This window comes from Schistocerca cancellata, chromosome 6 (genome assembly GCF_023864275.1).
Source record: "Schistocerca cancellata isolate TAMUIC-IGC-003103 chromosome 6, iqSchCanc2.1, whole genome shotgun sequence".
NCBI classification, from domain to species: Eukaryota; Metazoa; Arthropoda; class Insecta; order Orthoptera; family Acrididae; genus Schistocerca; species Schistocerca cancellata.
The window spans coordinates 584,619,500-584,640,143 of NC_064631.1; the positions used below are offsets into that span (position 1 = coordinate 584,619,500).

General features: G+C 37.6%; 1 protein-coding gene across 2 annotated transcripts in view; it reads right to left on the bottom strand.

The window, feature by feature from the left end:
- Positions 1–20,644, bottom strand: part of LOC126190784 (spliceosome-associated protein CWC27 homolog) — an 87,600-nt gene that overhangs the window by 24,251 nt on the left and 42,705 nt on the right. For both annotated transcript variants that reach the window (XM_049931325.1, XM_049931326.1), the window contains exon 4: positions 8,971–9,110. In XM_049931325.1, coding sequence (XP_049787282.1) covers positions 8,971–9,110 — 140 coding nt within the window. The remainder of the gene's footprint in view (positions 1–8,970; positions 9,111–20,644) is intronic.

Here is a 20,644-nt window from a genome sequence, read left to right on the forward strand (position 1 = left end):
ATGCAGTACAGGTACAACTACAATAAAGAATTTTTCATTATTGCCATCAGTACCAGTGTTTAGCAGGAAACTGGAAGATGATGTGAAAGTGTTTTTTCGTAAACTTGAGGGTGCCGTCCTGTTAGGATCATGGACAGATTCCAATAAGCTAGTGGTTGACAAATTAAGAATTCAGATAACAGCACAAGATTTCATTAGGGCGGAGCCTACTTGTGTAAAAACAGAAGATTACAATGAGTTTGAATGATTGTTGTTCAGAGATTTAAACATAAAAACACGATCAGATTTTACAGAGAGCAGCTTTACAGTTGCGACGAGACAAATCTATCAAGCAGTTTGCCAACAGAATTTGAAACATCAATGCTCAAATGTACAAGTTAGTAGAAAATGAAAATGAAAATCGCATTCAGTTGTTCGAAGCTGACCAGAGAACCTTGGACACATTCATTCATGGGTTGCACGGAGAGGAAGTAAGCAAAGCTGTTCGACTGGCACAATGTAAAACGTTTCAGGAAGCAGTAGAATCAGCTGTTGGTTTTGTTAAAGCACTAAGATGACCAAATGAGATGCTGAAACAAGAACACAGAGTTTTTCACACAACAGTACAGTGCTACAGATGCAATAAACTGGGTCACAAGCATAAAGATTGTAAAGAGAATCAAATCTGCTATCATTATGGGATGCAGGGTCATGTTTCGAAAGATTGTTGCAACAAGAAGAAAGGTAATGTGAACAACAGACAACTTGCCAGATCTTTAAACGAGTACGGTGACGTACTGACCACCACTCAGTCCGCCCTTTGCAAAAGACAGTGATTCCTGTTAGTTTCAGTGAAAATCAGACTGAAAATGACTTCATGATAGGTGGTAGAAACATCAAACTATTTATTGACACAGGAGCACAGACCTCATTAATGTGGTGTGGTATAGGTAAATGGGATAAATTGAAACCGCCGCTATTAAAAGTGTGAGGGTTAAATGGAGGAAAGCTATGTAACTATGGAGAAGTCGACGTAGAATTAATTCTTGGCCAAGGCCAAGATGAAGGTGAAAATAAAGATAAAGATAAATACACAGCAGGGGTGCAACTGGTTTCAAATAATGAAACACGTTACGACGGTGTACTTGGATTTGATTTCTCGTCCGCTAAGGAGGCAGAAATAATTGTTGCAGAAAGAAAGATCAGACTAAGCCGTAGCTACTACAACCTAGGAAATCGTTCTTCAGATTGTACTCAAAGGAGCAGCAATACTGACCTCGTGGGAATGGACCGCCCAAACGATGCATCAGTTCAAACCATCTGAGTCGATGTTCAAACTGATCAGCCTCAGCAAATTCCCAAGGGAGCAGGAAAGACAATCTACGTTGAAGTTAAGTCACCCCGATACAAGGAAGGAACTTTGATATTAATTGAGAGATCCGAGAAAAGTAAGTTACTGGATATAATGCATTGTTATGTTACCAGAAGTGTAGGTGTCACTACAATGATGAGACAGAGTGTTGTAAAAGTTCCAGTTACAATAACGAATATGAGCAATGAGGATGTCGTTTTGCCACGAGGAACGAAAGTTGCTGAAGTGTCGAGCGTAAGTAAAAGTGACATAATACAGATTCCAGATCAGGTAACAAACACTGCAGTTATAAACACAGATTTTTGTAACAGTACCACAAAATTGTAACCAGGAGACAAAGTTAATAATGAACTGAAGTGTAAGATTTGGAAGAAAATAGAACGTTTGACAGCTGATGAACAGAAGATTTTAGTGCCTGTTTTGTTGGAGTATGCAGATTTATTCCGAGAACATGCAAATTTACCTGTCCATTTAGTTCAGCATCATATTCATACAGGGAATGCAGCCCCAATCACACAGAGACCTTACCAAATACCATTCAGTCAAAGAGATTTGGTAGAAGACATGGTTAAAGAACAATTAGAAGTCAGAATTATAAAACCAAGAGATCCTTCAGACCCACCGTGGTGTTCGCCTGTTGTAATTGTAAAGAAGAAATAAATTTCTGGAGAACCACAGTTCCGTTTTTGTGTTGATTACCGATCTTTGAATGCTGTGACCATATTCGACATTTACCCCTTACCAAATTTAGTGGAAACCTTGGATTACTTGGGCAAATGTTGAACTTTTTCAGTATTTTATTTAACAAGTGGTTATCACCAGTTAACAGTGCATCCAGATGATCAAGCAAAAACTTCATTTGTAACAGCAACAGGAGTATACAAGTATCTTCGTATGCCGTTTGGACTTCGTAATGCTCCAGCTACATTTCAATGCCTGATGGATTCAGTTTTATGAGGGCTCACCACAATGCAAGCACTTGTTTACCTTAATGATGTAATAATTTTTGGTAAAAACATGAAGCACCATACTGAGAGATTACAAGCTGTTTTTGAGCGTATAAGAAGTGCAAACCTGTCTTTATCAATAGATAAATGTCATTTTGCACAAAGTAAAGTTCACTATCTTGGTCATGTTATAACCAGTGAAGGTGTTCAACCTGATCCAAAATTAATTGAAGATGTAAAGAATTTTCCTGAACCACAGAATTTGAAAGAACTACAATCATTCTTGGGATTGTCAAATTTCTACAGACAATTTATAGCTGGTTATGTAAATATAGCACATCCAATGACACAGCTACTGGAGAAAGGAGCCAGAGTTAATTGGTCAACAGAGTGCAAAAAGGTAATGGAAGAACTTCAAACTGCTCTAACCACAGCCCCAGTGTTAGCCTATCCGGATTTCAGTAAACCTTTTATTCTTTCAACAGATGCATCCAATTTTGACATAGGTGCAATCTTGTCTCAAGAAGCTGATTGTCATGAGCATCCAATCTCATTTGCTTCCAGACAATTAAACAAAGCAGAATCTAATTATACTACTACTGAGAAGGAGCTTTGTGCTTTGGTTTTTGGTATAACACATTACAGATGTTTCTTAACAGGAAGAGAATTTACAGTTATTACAGATCATGCCACACTTAAATGGTTATTGAGCTTAAAGGATCCAAGTTCCAGATTAACAAGATGGGCATTAAGACTGAGTGAGTAGCAATTTAAGGTTATTCACCGACCTGGTAAACAACATGTGAATGCTGATGCAATGAGTCGAAAGGTCAGTGTGTGTGTTACAATAAGTTGAGAAGAAGAGTTAAAAGCAGCTCAAGAAGATCCACAATGCAAATTATGGAAAAATGATCAACATTTTGCCGAAGTAGGTGGATTATTGTACAAAATCACTAGTAAAGGAAACCGCCTAGTTATTCCAGAAAGCATGAAAGAGCAAATCATGAGAGGAAAACATGATTCTTTATTATCAGGTTATTGCGGTAAAAAAGCAACAAACATTAAAAGACACCAAATGTTTTGGTGGCTGATGTTTTTGAGTTTGTTTCACAATATGATTCCTTTAACAGATGGAATAGTGCAGGAAAAAGTAGAGCACCATTGCAAGAACTGCCAGAGACAAGTGAACCATCTGAACGAGAAGACTAGATGTCGTAGGACTGTTGCCTAAGACTAAAGATGGAAACAAATACATATTGACAATGTTAGATCATTTCTCTAGATACCTTCTCATGATACCAATACCAGATCAGAGTGCTGAGATGTTTCTAGAGTTTTTGTAAAAGAATGGATTCTTAAGTTTGGATCACCATTAAGTATAATTAGTGATCAAGGAACGAATTTTATGAGTGAATTACTTAAACAGACTTGTAAGCTCATGCAAATAACTCAGTTAAGGACTACACCAGCACACCCTGAAGGAAATGGAAGAGTCAAGCGAGTCCACAGAAAAATTATTAAAATGGTTAGCCTTTATGTGAGCAGCAAACATAACAATTGGGATGTCTGTTTACTGTACTTGGTAAGTTGTTACAATGCCAAAATGCGCAGCTCAACTGGCATAAGTCCGTATGAGATCGTCTGCGGAAGAAGACTGCATTCACCCTTGGACTTTGCACAATAAACTGCCACAATCAGCAATGAACACGTAAGGGATTTAGCATGCAAGCTAAAGGAAGCATGGAGGGGACTGAAATAGTGAAATCATCAATCCTTTCTTCAGCAAGCAAGACAACACGACCGCCATGCAGCAGTGCCACAGTATCGAGTTGGAGATCTTGTGTATCTGAGCAACGTGGTGTTAAAGGAGAGTCAAGTCAAAAAGTTTAAGAGGTTTTGGGAAGGACCATATCCAATCTTGGAGGTGCTGTCACCAATCACTCTTAAGCTCCAATTGCCCTTTTATTTGATTGTCATTCATGTCAATCATGTAAAGCCATTTCTGGGTAGATATCCTGTAGTGTCACAAGATGACGAGGACTGACTGAGAGGCAGGCCTGCTGTTCTCAAACCCAGGAAGCGAGAATCGCAAGGTCGCAGTCCTGACTTGAGGCTGAGGTATCGTCACATTCCGAGCAATCCTGTTCCAGACACCCCTACAATTTGCGTAAATGTGTGTAGTGTGTGAGAGTGCAATGCATGTGTTTATTTCAGCCATGTGATTATGTGAATGTGTAGCGAAAATTTAGTCTTAAAGCTATTACACAAGTGAAGCTAAACCTTTTATTCCTTAGGTTACCACAAGAAACTCATTTATTTTATATTCATTGTTAACTCTAGTGTTAAGAACTAATTAACTACGTTCATTTTCATTCTAATGTTTGCTATGACAGCGTATTTTACTAATGCTGAAGTAATAGTACCACAGAGTACAGGTGTTTTGTTTGAACCACGATCACACATGGTAGTTTCAACACGTAATGCAAAACTTGTGCTCAAGTACAATCTGAGTGAAATCCTGCAACAGTTCAATTCTGTAAAAAAGCAAATTGATCTAATTTGTTCTGTTAAGGGTAATGATACAATTTTGGAAATGGGTACATCTTGATATAATAACTGGATCACAGCCAAAATGCAGGTAAAGTTTACATTTGCTAACTATGAACAAGAGATTTACTGTTTTTTAAAGCTTTTGCCAAACAAAACTTTAATTAGGCATAAACGTGCCTGGTTTGATTTTGGAGGGAGTATCCTTCGTACTGTATCTGGTACTTTAACTAGTCGAGAACTACTGGAAGTTAAAGGCAAAATATTAGCTCTTGAACAACAGTTCAGTACAGATTCAACTGACCTCTCTAATGAAATTATCATACTGAAGAATATGCAAAGAACCATTACTAACCACACAGTTTTCATTGAGCAGATTGTAAAGCAATTTATCTCACATTTCCACATAATTCGTACTGAAACGAATGCAAATATCCAAGAACTATTCAAAGGATTAACCTCTGTGAGTGCACACTTCGATTTAAACACTCTTTTGTTAAGGATTACTGATTTTTTATCAAATGCTAGAACTGATGCCCTTAACTTAAGAACAGCCTTAGAAAGTAGTTAAAATGATTGTTTGAACAGTGTACTACTACATCCAGAACAATTTTTACAGACCCTACTACCAACTGAGCGAAAGCTAGATGCAACCTATATGATGATTTATCCTGTTAACTCTTACAATTTATACGATTACTACAAGTTAACCAACACAACTCTTTAATGACTGAAAATGAATTAACTGTTATTATTTCTATACCCATTGCTAGGTCAAAACATAATTTTGAAACGTATAAGATTTATACTTACCCTGTGAAATGGAGACAGGCAGGTATCCATGTAAAATACGTACTGAATGATTATCTACTGAACAGCAAGGATTGAAGATATTTTGTGTCCCTAAATGAAAATGATTTGCATATGTGTAAACATAGTCATAAGTTAATTTGCCCTGAATCGGCAGTATTCTTAGATAGTAGACTGTACAGCTGTGACAAAGAATTGTTTATGAATCATCCCCAAAGAGATGATTGCCCTAAAATTTTAACGCATCTTTATCATCCATTTCTTAAACCATGTTCTGAAGATATAATTTTCTCATTTAACTCCACCCTTGATGTCACATTTACATGTAAAAATTATGATACACCTGTGCTACCCTTTACACTCAAACTGAATAATAGTGGATTAATCTTGAATGCCACACATTGTGATTTATCATGTGAACTATTTGATATGCCTAGTGTATTGCGAACTACATTTAATGCAACAGGACATCTGCCATTAACAAGAATGTTATCTGTTTATTACAATGATTCATACATATTAACATACAGGAAGCATTCCTTATCAAGTTTTTCTGAAGACAATTATTTAATTAAGGATATCCATGAAAATTTGATTTCTTCCAATAATGAGTTAAGCTTCATTGAAGCAGCAAATAGAATTTAAGTCCTTCGATTCATCCAGTCATGTTAATGCATACTTGATTGTCAGTATTGTGTTTTTATTGCTTTTATTAATTTGTTTTCTGTCAACAGCATTTGTCACGTACAAAATTGTCATCCTGAAGGAATGCTTCTCTATACTGAACATCACTGTGTCTGCAAATCAAATACATGTTGCAATGCCTTCTGAAGCCACAAGTGGCAAAATAGATTCATAATGCACATGAGGTCATTTTGAGCCACCTATGGTTGCTCTTTTTCTCTGGGTAGAGTGATGTAAGGGTCTACGGGTTGCACGCAGCCATACGGTACGTAACACGCACTCACCAGCCGACCTGTCTGGAATGCTGACAATTTGCTTAGTCAGTACATGTGTGTCTGGCCGCAGTGTGACGCAGTGAGTAAGCCACTAGCCACCATCTGCAGTGGGCCGTATTAACTAGCATGGTCTCAGGCACGAATATGTCTCTTTTCTTAGCCCACCGTGGAGCCTTTCGATATGACCAAAATTAGGATGTCAGACACAGTGATGATGGGTGCGCATAGCATGCGTGTTTTATAATCAGCCTTTGTTAATAAAACTGTTTAAACTTACTTCTCGGTGTTCGCGTATTGCTGTGCCTCAAGGACTCACCACTTACAAATCCTGACAAATATTTTGTCTAATTATCATCCGGGGTAACAACACAAACAACCCCTTATACCACTGACAATCTGTGGCCATGAAACAGCTGGACCACCCTGTTGCTGAACACACTCCCCAAAACAGTGTTCTTGATTTCAATGTCTGCTTCACAGCCTGTGCCATCTGGATCCTCACTACCAACACCAGATTTCTGAACTGTGCAGGTGGGTATTCTCCCTGCAATATATCCTACATGCCCATAACCCACCTGGCCTTGACCTTTGTTAGTCACTGTCCTTCATTCCGCTAGCCCCTCCTTCCCTGTTCCCACTGCAGCACTACACAGCCTACCATTCCACCAATGCATCCACTGCATTTTTATTTCTCTTCTTTTCTGCTCCCCCCCTCCCCCCCCCCCTTCCGGCTAGCTTGCTGACACACCTAGCTGCCTTACTCTCCCCCCACCTCATCCCCATATGCTCCCACCACTCCTACCCTGCTATTCTTCCTCTCCCCACCCCAGCATCCTCCTCACCCCACCACCCAGACTGCTCCTCCCATCATGTGCTGTTGCTTGCAGTCTGGACTCAGCAGCTGGAGACAACAGTCATGTGTGTGTGAGCTGCATCTGATAGTGGTGGTGCTGGTGAATCAACATGGTTTCAGTATTTTGACAGTTGTTTTGTCTTTGGGGTATAGTACTGGAGCCAAGTTCCATCTGTGGTCACAAACCATATCAAAAAATCTTGTTGGTTGCCCTGAAAAAAAGGTAAAATATTGTTTGGATATTTCTGCACTGACGCATTTCTAACTGTATGTTAAAAGTTGTGGCAACCATCTGGCAGATAATTTTCTCATATCCAATTCCACTGTTAAAATATGATATGCTCATTCAGATGACATCCCAATTTCTCGTATTTTCAGGTGGCAATCCTCCATGATCATTTTATGCTCTTTGGCAGCAATTTCTGGGGTAGGGGCACATCTGGACTGAACACTAGGCAGATCATCATTTAAGCTGTCCACACCAAATTAAAACTCATTTGTCCACTTAGCAACATCTGAATATGAAGGCATCTGAATATGAAGGATCAAGCCTCCAAGTTTGTTCTGAAAATCGGCCTGAATTTCCTCTGCTTTCATACCTTTTTATATGAAGTACTTAATCACTATTAGATTCTCAGTTTTTTCCATCTTCACAAATCACTACATGGGAACAACAACAGAGAGACATCCACACCACATATCTCTACTCAAAGAACTGATCTATTATTACATGTGGGCCTCACTGCATTAGAGATGGCATCGGGTGGTAATTCAATGAACTTTTCAAACTACTCTTGTAACACATTCCTTATCTTGTTGCACAATGGTATCCTTTTGTTGCATAGATGCTCTTTGCTGAGAGTTCAAGGGCTTTTAGTGTATAGTGATTATTATTGCTCTTAGAGAGTAAACCCACCCCACCGGCAGTGTTTCTGAATGATAAGTTGGAAAATACACTGTTCACATGAACAGCTTTATAAATAAAAGTAAATTCAGATAGATTTCCACATTATCTGGACAAGCCTCATACAACTGAAGTATGGTATGTGCTCCAGAGGTTGCAACGTAATGGTCTTTTTGTTTTAACAGCCATCCACCCCCATCAATATATAGCACACACTGAAGCTACAGTACATCTCACAGAGATTAGTACTACCTTCACAGCCTGGGTTGTTAACGCAAGATCCTCATTCCCTGTTGTATACACTGGTCCACTTATGGGCCACACTGCAATCACTGAAGCATCCCCAGCACATTTAGTTACAGAGGACTTCTGGCAATCACCAGTTCACAAGCCAGAAACTTCAGCCTAGAGTGGCAGTTTCTTGGAGGGAGGGGGGAGGGGCACCATATGACCCATGGGTATATTTGCCTTTTCAAAAGCCACAGTTGTAATAAGTATTGCCTCTTCAATTTTTTATCTATTTATGAAACAGTTATGTAGACACACATACGTTCAGAGCCATAGGGAAGCTAAATACTGGGAGAAGTATATAAACTTACTTGACACCTGCAGATTTCTCTTTCTTCTTTACTTCAGTCACTTGTTCCTTGGCTGGATCTCTCCTTGGAACAACATCAGGAAAAGGATTGTTCAGTACTTCTGCCTTGAATATTTTCTGAGGATACAATGGCCGTTCATCCTATAGAAGCAAATCAAGGCACTGTACTTTCACAAAAATGATATTTTCACTGTAGGCAGAAAGCTATAGTATCCACAGATAAAGACAATGAGAGTTATGTAGATTGGGGAAAAGTATGAAAGGTGATAAAATGAAACATTGAGTGGCAGGCATGCAGAATAAAAAGACTGCTATGATTTTGAGCTTTTGGCCGAAAGCCTTAAAAGAAGTCATTTTGGTCGAAAGCTCAAATGTATAGCAGTCTTTTTGCTGTTTCTGTCTGCAACTCAATGTCTCCTCTATATGGTGAGCAGCAATCTATTCTTTCATAATATGCCATTATTCCAATTCTGGATTTTGCTTTGTTTGAAAGTGTGATAAAAGTAATTAATGACAGTCTCTCACCTTTCACCTGCATACTATATCAACATACGTGTCATTTCTGTCATTCTGTAAACTCACACATACAGCCAAACATGAGGCAGGGAAATATATAAATCCTTTTCCTACAAACAACTTCCACAACTTTTTTCATTGTACAGCCTCAGCTGTAACATACCTATGACCTATTTTCAATATGTGGACATAATACCCTGTGCAGCATCTTAATTATGTACTATGAGTGAGACTTACTTATTGAGATACTTTTAAACTGGAGCCACATTACTGATTTTTGAGAAAGAATTTATAGAAGACCACGTGACCTTCAGTGACTAAAGGTCTTAATACAAAGATTAGCTATTTCAAGGGGGGTACCGAGGTCAGCTGCAACTGGGCACTGGAGTAAGTCAATAGTGGAAGTCGATAATTTGTGCCAGATCAGGACTTGACCCCATATTTCCAACTTAATACAAGCAGCCGCCTTAACTGCTTTGGCTATCCAAGCACACTTTCTGTCTGACGCAAATTTTCATTTTCAGCTTATCACACATTACTAAATAGTGTCGCTCTCCATTTACCTCATTTGCTCGCAGCGTTTCCTGTATTCTCACAGGAGGTCTGGACCCTATTGTGCATCTGCACTGAGTATATCATAGCAGTCAAGATTACTTATATTGAATTGTTGAATTATGTTTTATTTATCTCATGACGTACATTTGCAATACATTTGGTTTGCGTACAGGAGACATGTCAAATTCATCTGCATCAACTTGTTCCCTTTTTATTTATTACAAATTTTCATTCCCATGTACTGAGGTCCCTGGGCATACAGTTTGAGGCAGTGGGTGGGGAGCATAAAATTTTCTTTATTTCTGGTATCATGTGAATGGATAAAATGATTTCCCTCAAATAATTCATGTCTGGTGTACAAAAATACAATAATCTCGTATATGTATAAGGATGGCAGAGTTAATATTTTAAGTTTTCTAAATAATGGTCGACATGGTTCTTTGTGATTTGCAGTGCACATATTTCATATGATTTTTCTGTATTTTTAGTATTCGCACTATGTCTGTCGAGATACCACAAGCAACAATACCATACCTAATCATGGATTCAAAGTAGCTTGTATATGCTACTTTTCGTGTGTCCATGTCAGTTACAGTTGACAATATTTGCATTGAAAATGCAAAGCTGCTCAGTTTGTTGGCCAGGTATTCAATGTGTGCCTGGCAGCTCAAATTTTTATCTACATTTAAACCTAAGAATTTGACTGAGTCAACTTCTGTACCTTGGTTGTTGTGTACAGTCTTAATCTGCTCACATTTTGATTGTTTGTTTCTGAACTGCATCACGTGAGTCTTAGATATGTTTAGCTTCAACCCATTTAGCTGAAACCAAGTTTCTAAGGTACTGAGGGTACTGATCACAGATTTGGGAATTTTTTCCGAGTCCTGATCTTCAACTAAGACACAAGTATCATCTGCGAACAGAACTGATGGGGAGCTGATATTTAATGGTAAGTCATTAACATAATAGAAAAATAGGACTGGGTCTAATATGGAGCCTTGTGGAGCACCCTGAGATATTTCTTTCCAGTCGGAAAAATAATATGTGCCATTTGAAGAAATGCTAACTCTTTGCTTTCTGTTGGATAAGTAGGATTTAAGCCATTGTAGGACACTGCCACTAATGCCATACTTTTTAAGTTTGTAAACAAGCAATGCATGGTTTACAGAATCAAACGTCTTTGTGAGGTCGCAGAAAATTCCTGCCACCTTATTTCTCTTGTCTAATGATGTACTTATTTTCTCAATGAAACTGTTTACTGCATCGATGGTGTTTTTACCCTGCTGAAAACCAAATTGATTTTTCAGAATAACAGAATATTTCACAATGAAGTTTTGGATTTGTGTAACAGCAAGTTTTTCAGATATTTTAGATAGGACTGGGAGAATCGAGGTAGGACGATAATTTACCATGATCTCCCTTGATCCCTTCTTGAAGAGTGGTTTGACTTCAGCATATTTCAGTACCTCTGGGAAACAGCCCTCTTCAAAACATTGATTTATTATCTGAGCTAGTGGGTTTGCAACTCTATTGTCTACCACTTTAATAACTTTGGTGGGTATTCCATCCAAACCTGCAGGTTTTTTGTTTCTTAATGTTAGAATAGCATTTTCTACATTCTCCACAGAAACTTTTGAGAATTTTGTAAAGTTTTCAGAGTTTTCACCTAGGCCAAAGGGATTTACCTTGTTGTGATAATCTGTTACATCTACATCAGACTTTGCTACATTTATAAAGAATTCATTAAAGTACTCTGGTATTTGAGTTGGATTTACAATAGTATTTCCTTCAATGTCAACTTTTGGAATGTCTTAGTTACAGGCTTTAACACCTAACTCAGATTTAATGACTGACAACACAGCCTTTGTCTTATTTTTATGATTTAAAATTAGCCTGTTATTTGCCAGTTGGTCTGCTGCCTTGACAACTCTTTTAAATATGGTTTTATAGAGTCTAACATATTTAATGAAATCAATATCTTTATTATATTTTAGTTCTCGGTGCAGTTGCCTTTTCCTTACACTGGAAATTTTTATGCCCTGGGTAATACACTTTACTGTATTTATTATTTTACTGCTGCAGAGTCTAGGTGGAAACGTTTCATTAAAGTCTCCAAGAAAACTATCTTGGAATTTCTCAAAGTTTTCGTCACTTGAGTTACAATAATCAAAAGGTCATGTTTTATCTCTTAGCTTCTCACTAAATATTAGCAAGTTTTCTTTGTTAAAGTTCCTGCTCATATGGGTTCTCATCCGTGAAATGTTCCTGTCTTTCTGTGGCAGCTCAATGAACAATGCACAATGATCTGAAATACCTAGATCTATACAAAATTTATACACATCTTCACATACATAATTAGTTAGAACATTGTCAATGCATGTTGCTGATTGCCCATTGTCTCTGGTAGATTCAAAGAAAGAAATTCAATTTGAAACCATATTTCTTTACTAAGTCAGTGAAACTTGAAGTGTGGGTACTATCACATGTGATATCAATATTAAAAACAGCAGCTATTACAACTTTTTTCTTTCTGCAAAGGTCTTCCAGCATAATTTGAAGCTTAGATAAGAATAGTTCTGTTGTTGATGTTCCTGGAATTCTGTATACTGAGATTATTATAACATTTGCTAGTGAGTCCACTATTTCTACACAACAGCTCTCGAACACACATTCTTCATTTAAATAATTAAAACAGTTTCTGGTCTCATTATTTATATAACTATGTAGAAGTATACATGAGCCTCCACATGACTTGTTTCTTCTGCAAAAGCTACTTGCTCATCTGAAGTTCCCTATTTTGTTTAGAATTTCAATTGTGTCCTCAGTAAACCAGTGCTCGTTTAAACAAACAACTTTAATATTTGCACATTCCGACAGAATGATTTCTAATTCATCTATTTTGGAGCTTTTATTGTTAGAAGCATCAGTGTTTAAGGCATTTATATTCCAGTGGATAATATACCTACTTTGACTATCACTTACATGCTTTAGCACATTTCCTGCCAGATAATGGTTTGGTTCTGTCTTTCTTAATGCTACACAAGGTTTTTCACCCCATCACTACTTATAAGTTTCTGTTATTTTTTATGATCTGGCAAGTATCTATGAACATCTTACTGAATATTTTTCAGCCCAACCTATTCAGATGTAGACACTCTGCACTTAGAAATTTGTTGGGATCATTGAAAATTACTCCTAGTTTATTGCACTGTTCTTTAATATTGCTGTTTATTCTCTGTACATAGCTGTCACGCACCGATCTTCTGTACACAATGCCACTTATTATTCTGGAATTCGGGGAGTCTTCTGGCCAGTAGGATGAGGTTTCTTGTGTCGTTTACAATTTCTTCCTCACTGTTGTTTTGAAGCGAATTTGTTCCCACCTGGATAAAAACACCTTTTGGATTTCTGATATGCGTATCTGCTGCGTTCTCTCTTGAGTTTAAGACGTTGTTTAGGTGTGTATGCAATTGATGCTTCCTGATTCCAGATTGAACGTCGATTTTGGAGTTTGGTACGACTATGTTTTTCAACAATGAGTCACCTATAATAAAGAATTCACTTTATGTCTTATTATAATGGTTCTTTCTGTTCATCAGTATTTTCAGTTTCTTTTTCTTTCATAATGGCAGCTGAATTTTTTCATTGTTTGTCAGTTGTTTCACTCCAAGTATTTGCCAAAGTAGATCCATCTAATACTGAAGATTTTTCACATGCACAACACTTTTCACGTTTCAATGCAATATTTTCTTGCTTTAGTAACATCAGTTCTGCTTTCAGAGCATCAATGTCACTTTGAAGAAGACGAATAATTTCATCCTTAGAACTTGGTGTAGATGTTAGTCATGCATTTTTGTCACTAGTACAGTCGAGGCATGTCCACTGAATATCGTCATTTATAAATTTCAGACACACATTTGCGCACTTCTCATGTAACCAAAAGTTGCACTTAATGCATTGAATTCCTTTGACTACAGGTTTTTTAAACTTTCTGCATGAAGAACCATTTAATTTCAACTGATTTTGGAGTGTGGTGTCTGTTCTGTTGGACATGTCTGACAGATCAGATACCACACATATGAAAGTAATTTGATAAGTCTGGTAAATTTTGATGAAAGAACAGAACTTTTTTGCACCTTTGTTGCTGGTAAGCTTGATTAATCCAAAGATCGAAAAATAATTTCAACAATGTACAGTGCCCACTACATTGCTGACAGCCATCTGAATTGGTTAGTGTGCCAACTGCAATTGAAAATGAAGAAAAGTGAGTTTTGTGCTATTATTAAACATTTTTATTTGAAGACAAATCAAAACAGAAATGGACGAAGTTCGTGTAGACTCTACACCATCACTGATGACCTTTTACTTCTGGATCAATGAATTTAAACTTGGGTGGATAAGCACCAAAGAAGAAGTGCACTTGAGCCGTCCAATAGAGATCACCACAAAGGAAACCACCCAAAAAATCAATGAAATAGTAATGTGAGACCTCCAAATAAAAATTCGTGAGATTGCTGAGACTGTAGCCATCTCAAATGAATGAGTGCATAATATCCTGCATGGTCAATTGCAGTGTGTGAGGTGGGTGCCATGATTTCTCGCAGTTGACCAAAGCACATTTAGCACAACATTTCAACACAATGCCTGGTGCTGTTTAACTGCAATCTGCAATAATTTTTGCGCCAATTTGTGGCTGTTGATGAAACCTGGATCCAACATTACACACTAGAGTCGAAATGGCAGTCAAAACAATGGCCAAAGATTGGTGAAAGTGCACTGAAGAAGGCAAAGACCATTTTGTCAGCTGGTAAGTTGATGGCCACTGGTTTTTTTTTTTTGGAATTCCCAAAGAATTATTCTCATAGATTACTAGTAAAAAGGCTAAAGCATCACTGTTGGAGTGTTTAAAACTTGTTTTTACTGAAAAAAAGACCAAGGTTGGCACATTCTTCCATCAGGATAATGCACCAAGCCACACATCAGTGACAACAATGGCAAAGTGCATGAACTGAGCTTTCCTCGTCCACCAAATTCAAAGGAATTAGCTGCAAGTGGCTTTTTCCTGTACACTAACTTGAAATTTTGCTTACTGGGAAGAAGTTTTCATCAAATGAGGAAATTACAGTTGTAGTCAACGAGTATTTTGTAGAGTTTGACAGAATCTGTTTTTCCGGTGGGACGAAAAAGCTGGACCAAATATGTATCCTTATGAGATCCCTATCAGGTAGAGGTGATAGAGAAGATCCAATGAAGAGCTGCGCATTTCATCACGGGATTGTTTATCTGGCGAGAGAGTGTTACGGAGATGCTAAACAAACTCCACTGGCAGATGTTACAAGAGGGGCGTTGTGCATCATGAAGAGATTTACTATTGAAATTTCAGGACGGCACTTTTCAGAAGGAGTCGGACAACATATTACTTCACCCCCCCCCCCCCCCCCACCCACCCCCACCCCCCACACACAAACACACCTCCACGAGGAGAAAATTTGAGAAATTAAGAGTCAATACAGAGGCTTACTGATAATCATTCTTCCCATGCATTGTTCACAAGTGGAACAGGGTTGGAGGGACCAGATAGTGGTACCGAAAGTACCGTTTGCCACACACCATTAGGTGGCTTGTGGAGTATGATGTAGATGCAGATGTAGATGAGTAAGGTGAGCTGTTTACAAAACAAAGTTTTTTCTTGCTTTTTTATCAGTTATCAAATCACACTTGTATATAATATTAACACAAATTTTTCACTTTCTGTTGGACCTTGTCTAGTATAAGGGAATTACATTTCAAACAGATTCACTGGTAAAACATGGAGAAGACATGGAGCTCCTCTTTTTATAGTTATCACTGCAGAATGGCTTGCCTTCTCTCCTGAACCTCAGGCCAATTTGTTTTGTAATGTTTAAGTAAATGCTTGAATCCAGGCACTATAAGTCAGCTTCTTGTACATGAGAAACTCGATATGTGGACTCTTGGTGTACTGCTGCTAGAATGAGGTTCCTTACAGAGCTCAAATTATACTCTCCAGTTTTTGTTTCACTAGGAAATAGTTCATTCTGAATTCTCTGGCTGTCTTTATTAAATTGTACCAAAAGGACCCTCGCCAGTAAAGTGCAAAGTCTGTTATTATGCGTATTCTGAATGACTAAGTTGTATTTCTGTAAATGGCGCATATATATACTTTCGTTTCAAGCAGTGCTGCAGGCTCCTTGAAGTGTTTACAGCATCTAACATCTTGGATGGAAAAACCAATTCTGTCCCTGATTAAGCTGGCAACTGATTTTACAATTCTAGTGACCTGGACCTTGGAGCTCAAAATTTCTTGTGGATGTCAATCAACAGTTCTTCCACAGTTGCTACAAACCATGTAAGGGTTTTCTTTTATTGTATGGTATCTGCCTGAGTTAATGAGCCATTCATACTCACACTCTGCTGCATCCTCATTTTCTGAACCAGGATGAGGTTATTTTTCCTTTTCCTGAAGTAGGTCATAAGCACTTTTCACCTTGATACAACTTAAACTATCCACTTTCTCTGCTATTTTTAGCATCTCTTTCAACCCCCACCCTTACCATAACTCTCACCAGTTTACATTTCACAGCCTCAAGCAGTGCCTGAGAGAATCAAATTCTAGCCTTTTGGTCAGCGATTTTTCTGCCTTCACTACAGACTCGACATGCACATATGAGAGAGTCATTAATGACTTGATTCTCTAGCTCACTGCAATCACTAAAACTTTTACAATTCTCACAATACTCTCGAACAGTGATTTCAACATTAATCAGTTATAACAGCACAGAGAGAATGTAATCAAATAAAAATCAATTGTAAAAAGGATAAAGATGAAGATCTATAAAGACAAGAACGGAAAGAAAAATTCAAATTTTTAAAATTTTTATCTATAAGAGCAAAATTTTTAGTATTAAATAATTACAGTAGAAAAATTTCTCACTACTAAGGGTTCACAGAGCATCAACTGCCACTGTACTCTCAAATAAGCAGTAGTCTGTTATACATAGATAATACAAATGAATGTAGTTTCACTTGTTTTGCTGAGCTACTGTTGTAGCATATGAAACTTCCTGGCAGATTAAAACTGTGTGCCGGACCGAGACTCCTACCTTTCAAACTTCACAGAAGCTCTCCTGTGAACCTTGCAGAACTAGCACTCCTGGAAAAAAGGATATTGCAGAGACATGGCTTAGCCACAGCCTGGGGAATGTTTCTAGAATTAAATTTTCACTCCACAGCGGAGTGTGCGCTGATATGAAATTTCATGGCAGATTAAAACTGTGTGCCGAACCTGTTGTAACGTACTTTATGCTGAACTACTGTTGTAACATACTCTTTTTAATCATAATGTTTTCCTGGGTTACTGGTGTTTTCTTTATACTTTTTCAATCCTTGGTGGTCAGTACAATAATGCCTTACAAAATGGTTGGCCTGTTGCATGAAAAAGTAAATGTAAGCAAAAAAGCTAAATATCCATTATGTTTAGCTACATTCCTTACACTATTTACTATTCAATATCTGCATGAGGAATTTACAGCTGCAGTAAAAATGACTCTAATTTTATGACTTACTTGGCTAACAACTGAGGTATTAATTAGCTTCTTAATCATATTAGTAAAACTAAAAATTCTGAAAAGTAATATCAAAGGTATTACACTATGAACAACCACATCCAGATACATGTGAAAAATAAAATAAATAGATAGATGCTGAATTAAACATGTTTAGCTGTCAAGAAGACAACGTGTGAAGCCTTCAGTGACTACCATACTGGAATTTTGTCGAAAGATTTTTCACAAAGCCCGAAGAAATTCTGGTGGTGTGTAAAGGCTGTAAGTGGCAACAAAGTTAGTATCCAGATGTCCATTCACAAGACAGGAACTGAAACTCAGGGTAGCAAAGCAAAAGCATAAATGCTTAACTTCATTTTCAAACATGAGCCCTGAGTTTCTCCTAGTGTATACAAACTGCACTTTTGCTTTGAAAATGACAGGGTATGCTTCTTGAAATTTTGATTCTTGTCAACAGCTTCATCTGGCTGCATTCCCATAAGTTATTTAAACTTTGTTTTCAAACATTCCTTCACAAAGGAGAACCCTAGAGTAATGCCCCAAATTAATTCTTGTACCAATGTAAATGTGAGTGAAATAGATATTAGTGTCAATGGCATTGAGAAACAGTAGAAGTAGTTATAACTGAAAAAAGCTTCAGGGCTTGATGGAACCCCTATCAGATTGTATACTGAATTTGTCACTGAGTTAGCACCTGTTTTGGCCATAGCACATATTGAAGCAAAATATCGAAAAATAAAAAGGGTTTCTCAATTTAAATACTTGGGGGAAATCAGACAGGACAACTGCCTGGAAAAAGCCGCAAACAAATTCGCTGTCAAAAAATGGCAACTGCATTCAGATTAACACAAAATATTTATGAGAAAAAATTACTTTCCAAACCCAGTAAACTTAGGCATTCAGTTAACTTAGACAAACCTGGATGTCTTTCTGGAACAGAAACTTTAATTTTAAATAGTAATAGGGATATTGAAGAAATTCAAAATAAAGAAAGATTATTTGAAAAATATTAAGCCCCATAATTACTGATGGAGAAATTTGTAGTGAGAAGTAATAAGAAAATAGAAGCAGACATAGACTGCATGGTGACATGAGAAAACGAAGACTTAAATTTTATGGCCACATTAAAAGAATGGCACCCACTAGGTTGACAAAACAAATAGTAGAATTCTATGAAAACAGAAGTAAGGCAAAAACTGACCCAATTAAATGGATCGCTGCAATTAAGGAGGATCTTAAAGTAGATAGTATAACAGAGGCAGACATTATAGATAGAAAAACATACAGACAAAAGACATTTGATTGGAAAGTTGGTCAGAGGGAAATAAGAAGACTGGAACACTGTGGTCTGCCAAAAGAAAGAGACTTCATTCTGAAAGGATGAAACAAATTTGGACACACAGGAAGTCCTTCCATCAAAAGCAACATTGATTGATTGTACCGTGCGTTCTACTGGGGCAGTTCGTGAATAATAAAGTATACTGAAAATCCCATGAATAAAACACTTCCTCTGTGGTTGAAGGAAACCCATCTTACATCCATCCATAAGAAGGGCAGCAGAAGTGATTCATGAAACTACCGTACAATATCCTCGACATCCATTTGTTGCTGAATCTTGGAACACATTCTGAGCTAAAATGTAATGAGATATCTTGAACAGAATCACCTGCTCCATGCTAATCAGTAGGAATTCTGACAACATCAACTGTGCAAAACCCAATTTGTGCTTTTCTCACATTACACAATGAAAGCCAAGGATCAAGGCAGTCAGATTGATGTAGTGGTTCTTGACTTATGAAAGTCATTTGATACATACCCTTATTATTGAAAGTATTTTTGTATGGTGTTTGAAGTGGCATTTGTGACTGTTTTGAGGATTTCTTAGTCGGGAGATCACAGCATGTTGTCTCTGATAGAGAATTGACAAGATGTAAAAGTAACTTGAGGTACGTCCCAGGCAAGTGTGTTGGGACACTGGCTGTTGATGTTGTGTATTAATGACCTCATAGACAATATTAATAATAACCTCAGATATTTTTGCAGATGATGTAGTTATCTATACTGAAGTACTGTCCGAGAAAAGCTGCACAGTTATTCTGTCAGATCTTGATAAAATTTCAAAGTTGTGCAAAGATTGGTAACTCACTTTAAATGTTCAGAAATGTAATACTGTGCACTTCAAAAAATGAAAAAAACATAGTATCCTTTAACCATAGTACAGTAACAGTGAGGCACAGTTGGAATCTGTCAACTCACATAAATACTTAACAATTTTTTAGGTATATGAAGTAAGAGTGATCACATAGTCTTGGTCATAAGTAAAGCATGTGGCAGACTGCAGTTCAGTGGTAGAGTACTATGGAAATACAATCAGTCTACAACAGACACTGCATACAAAACACTCATGTGACCCTTAGCAGAATATTGCCCAAATTGTATGAGATCTGTAGCAAATAGGACTAACAAGGGATATTGAATGAATACAAAGAAGGGCAACAAAAATGGTCACACACTTGTTTAACCTACAGGAGAATGTCACAAAGATGCTGAAAGAACTGAATTGACAGATGCTTGAAGCCAGATGCAGAATGTGATATGACAAACAACTTAAAAAGTTTCTGGAGCCAACTTTATGTGATGAATCCGCACATGTGATACAGCTGCCCACATGTTGCTCCCGCAGGGATTGTGAAGGCAGGATTAGACTAATTACAGCGTGCACAGAGGCATTTAAGCGAGCCTTCTTCCTGTGCCCCACATGTGTAAGGAATGGAAAAAGCGCTAATAACTGGCACAATGGCAGATACCCTCTGCCAAGCACTTCACCTTGGTTTGCAGAGTACAGATGCAGATGCGTTAAATGATAAAGAGTTTGACAAAACTCTTTTGTTTCCCTTTTCTTCTTGTAAAAATACATAAAAGTGCAAACACAAAGTAAGTTCCAGTTGTGCCACAATCCACTTGGCCTGGTACACAGAAGGGCACGCAGAGAATAATGGACTACAGTTGTTTTGAACTGAT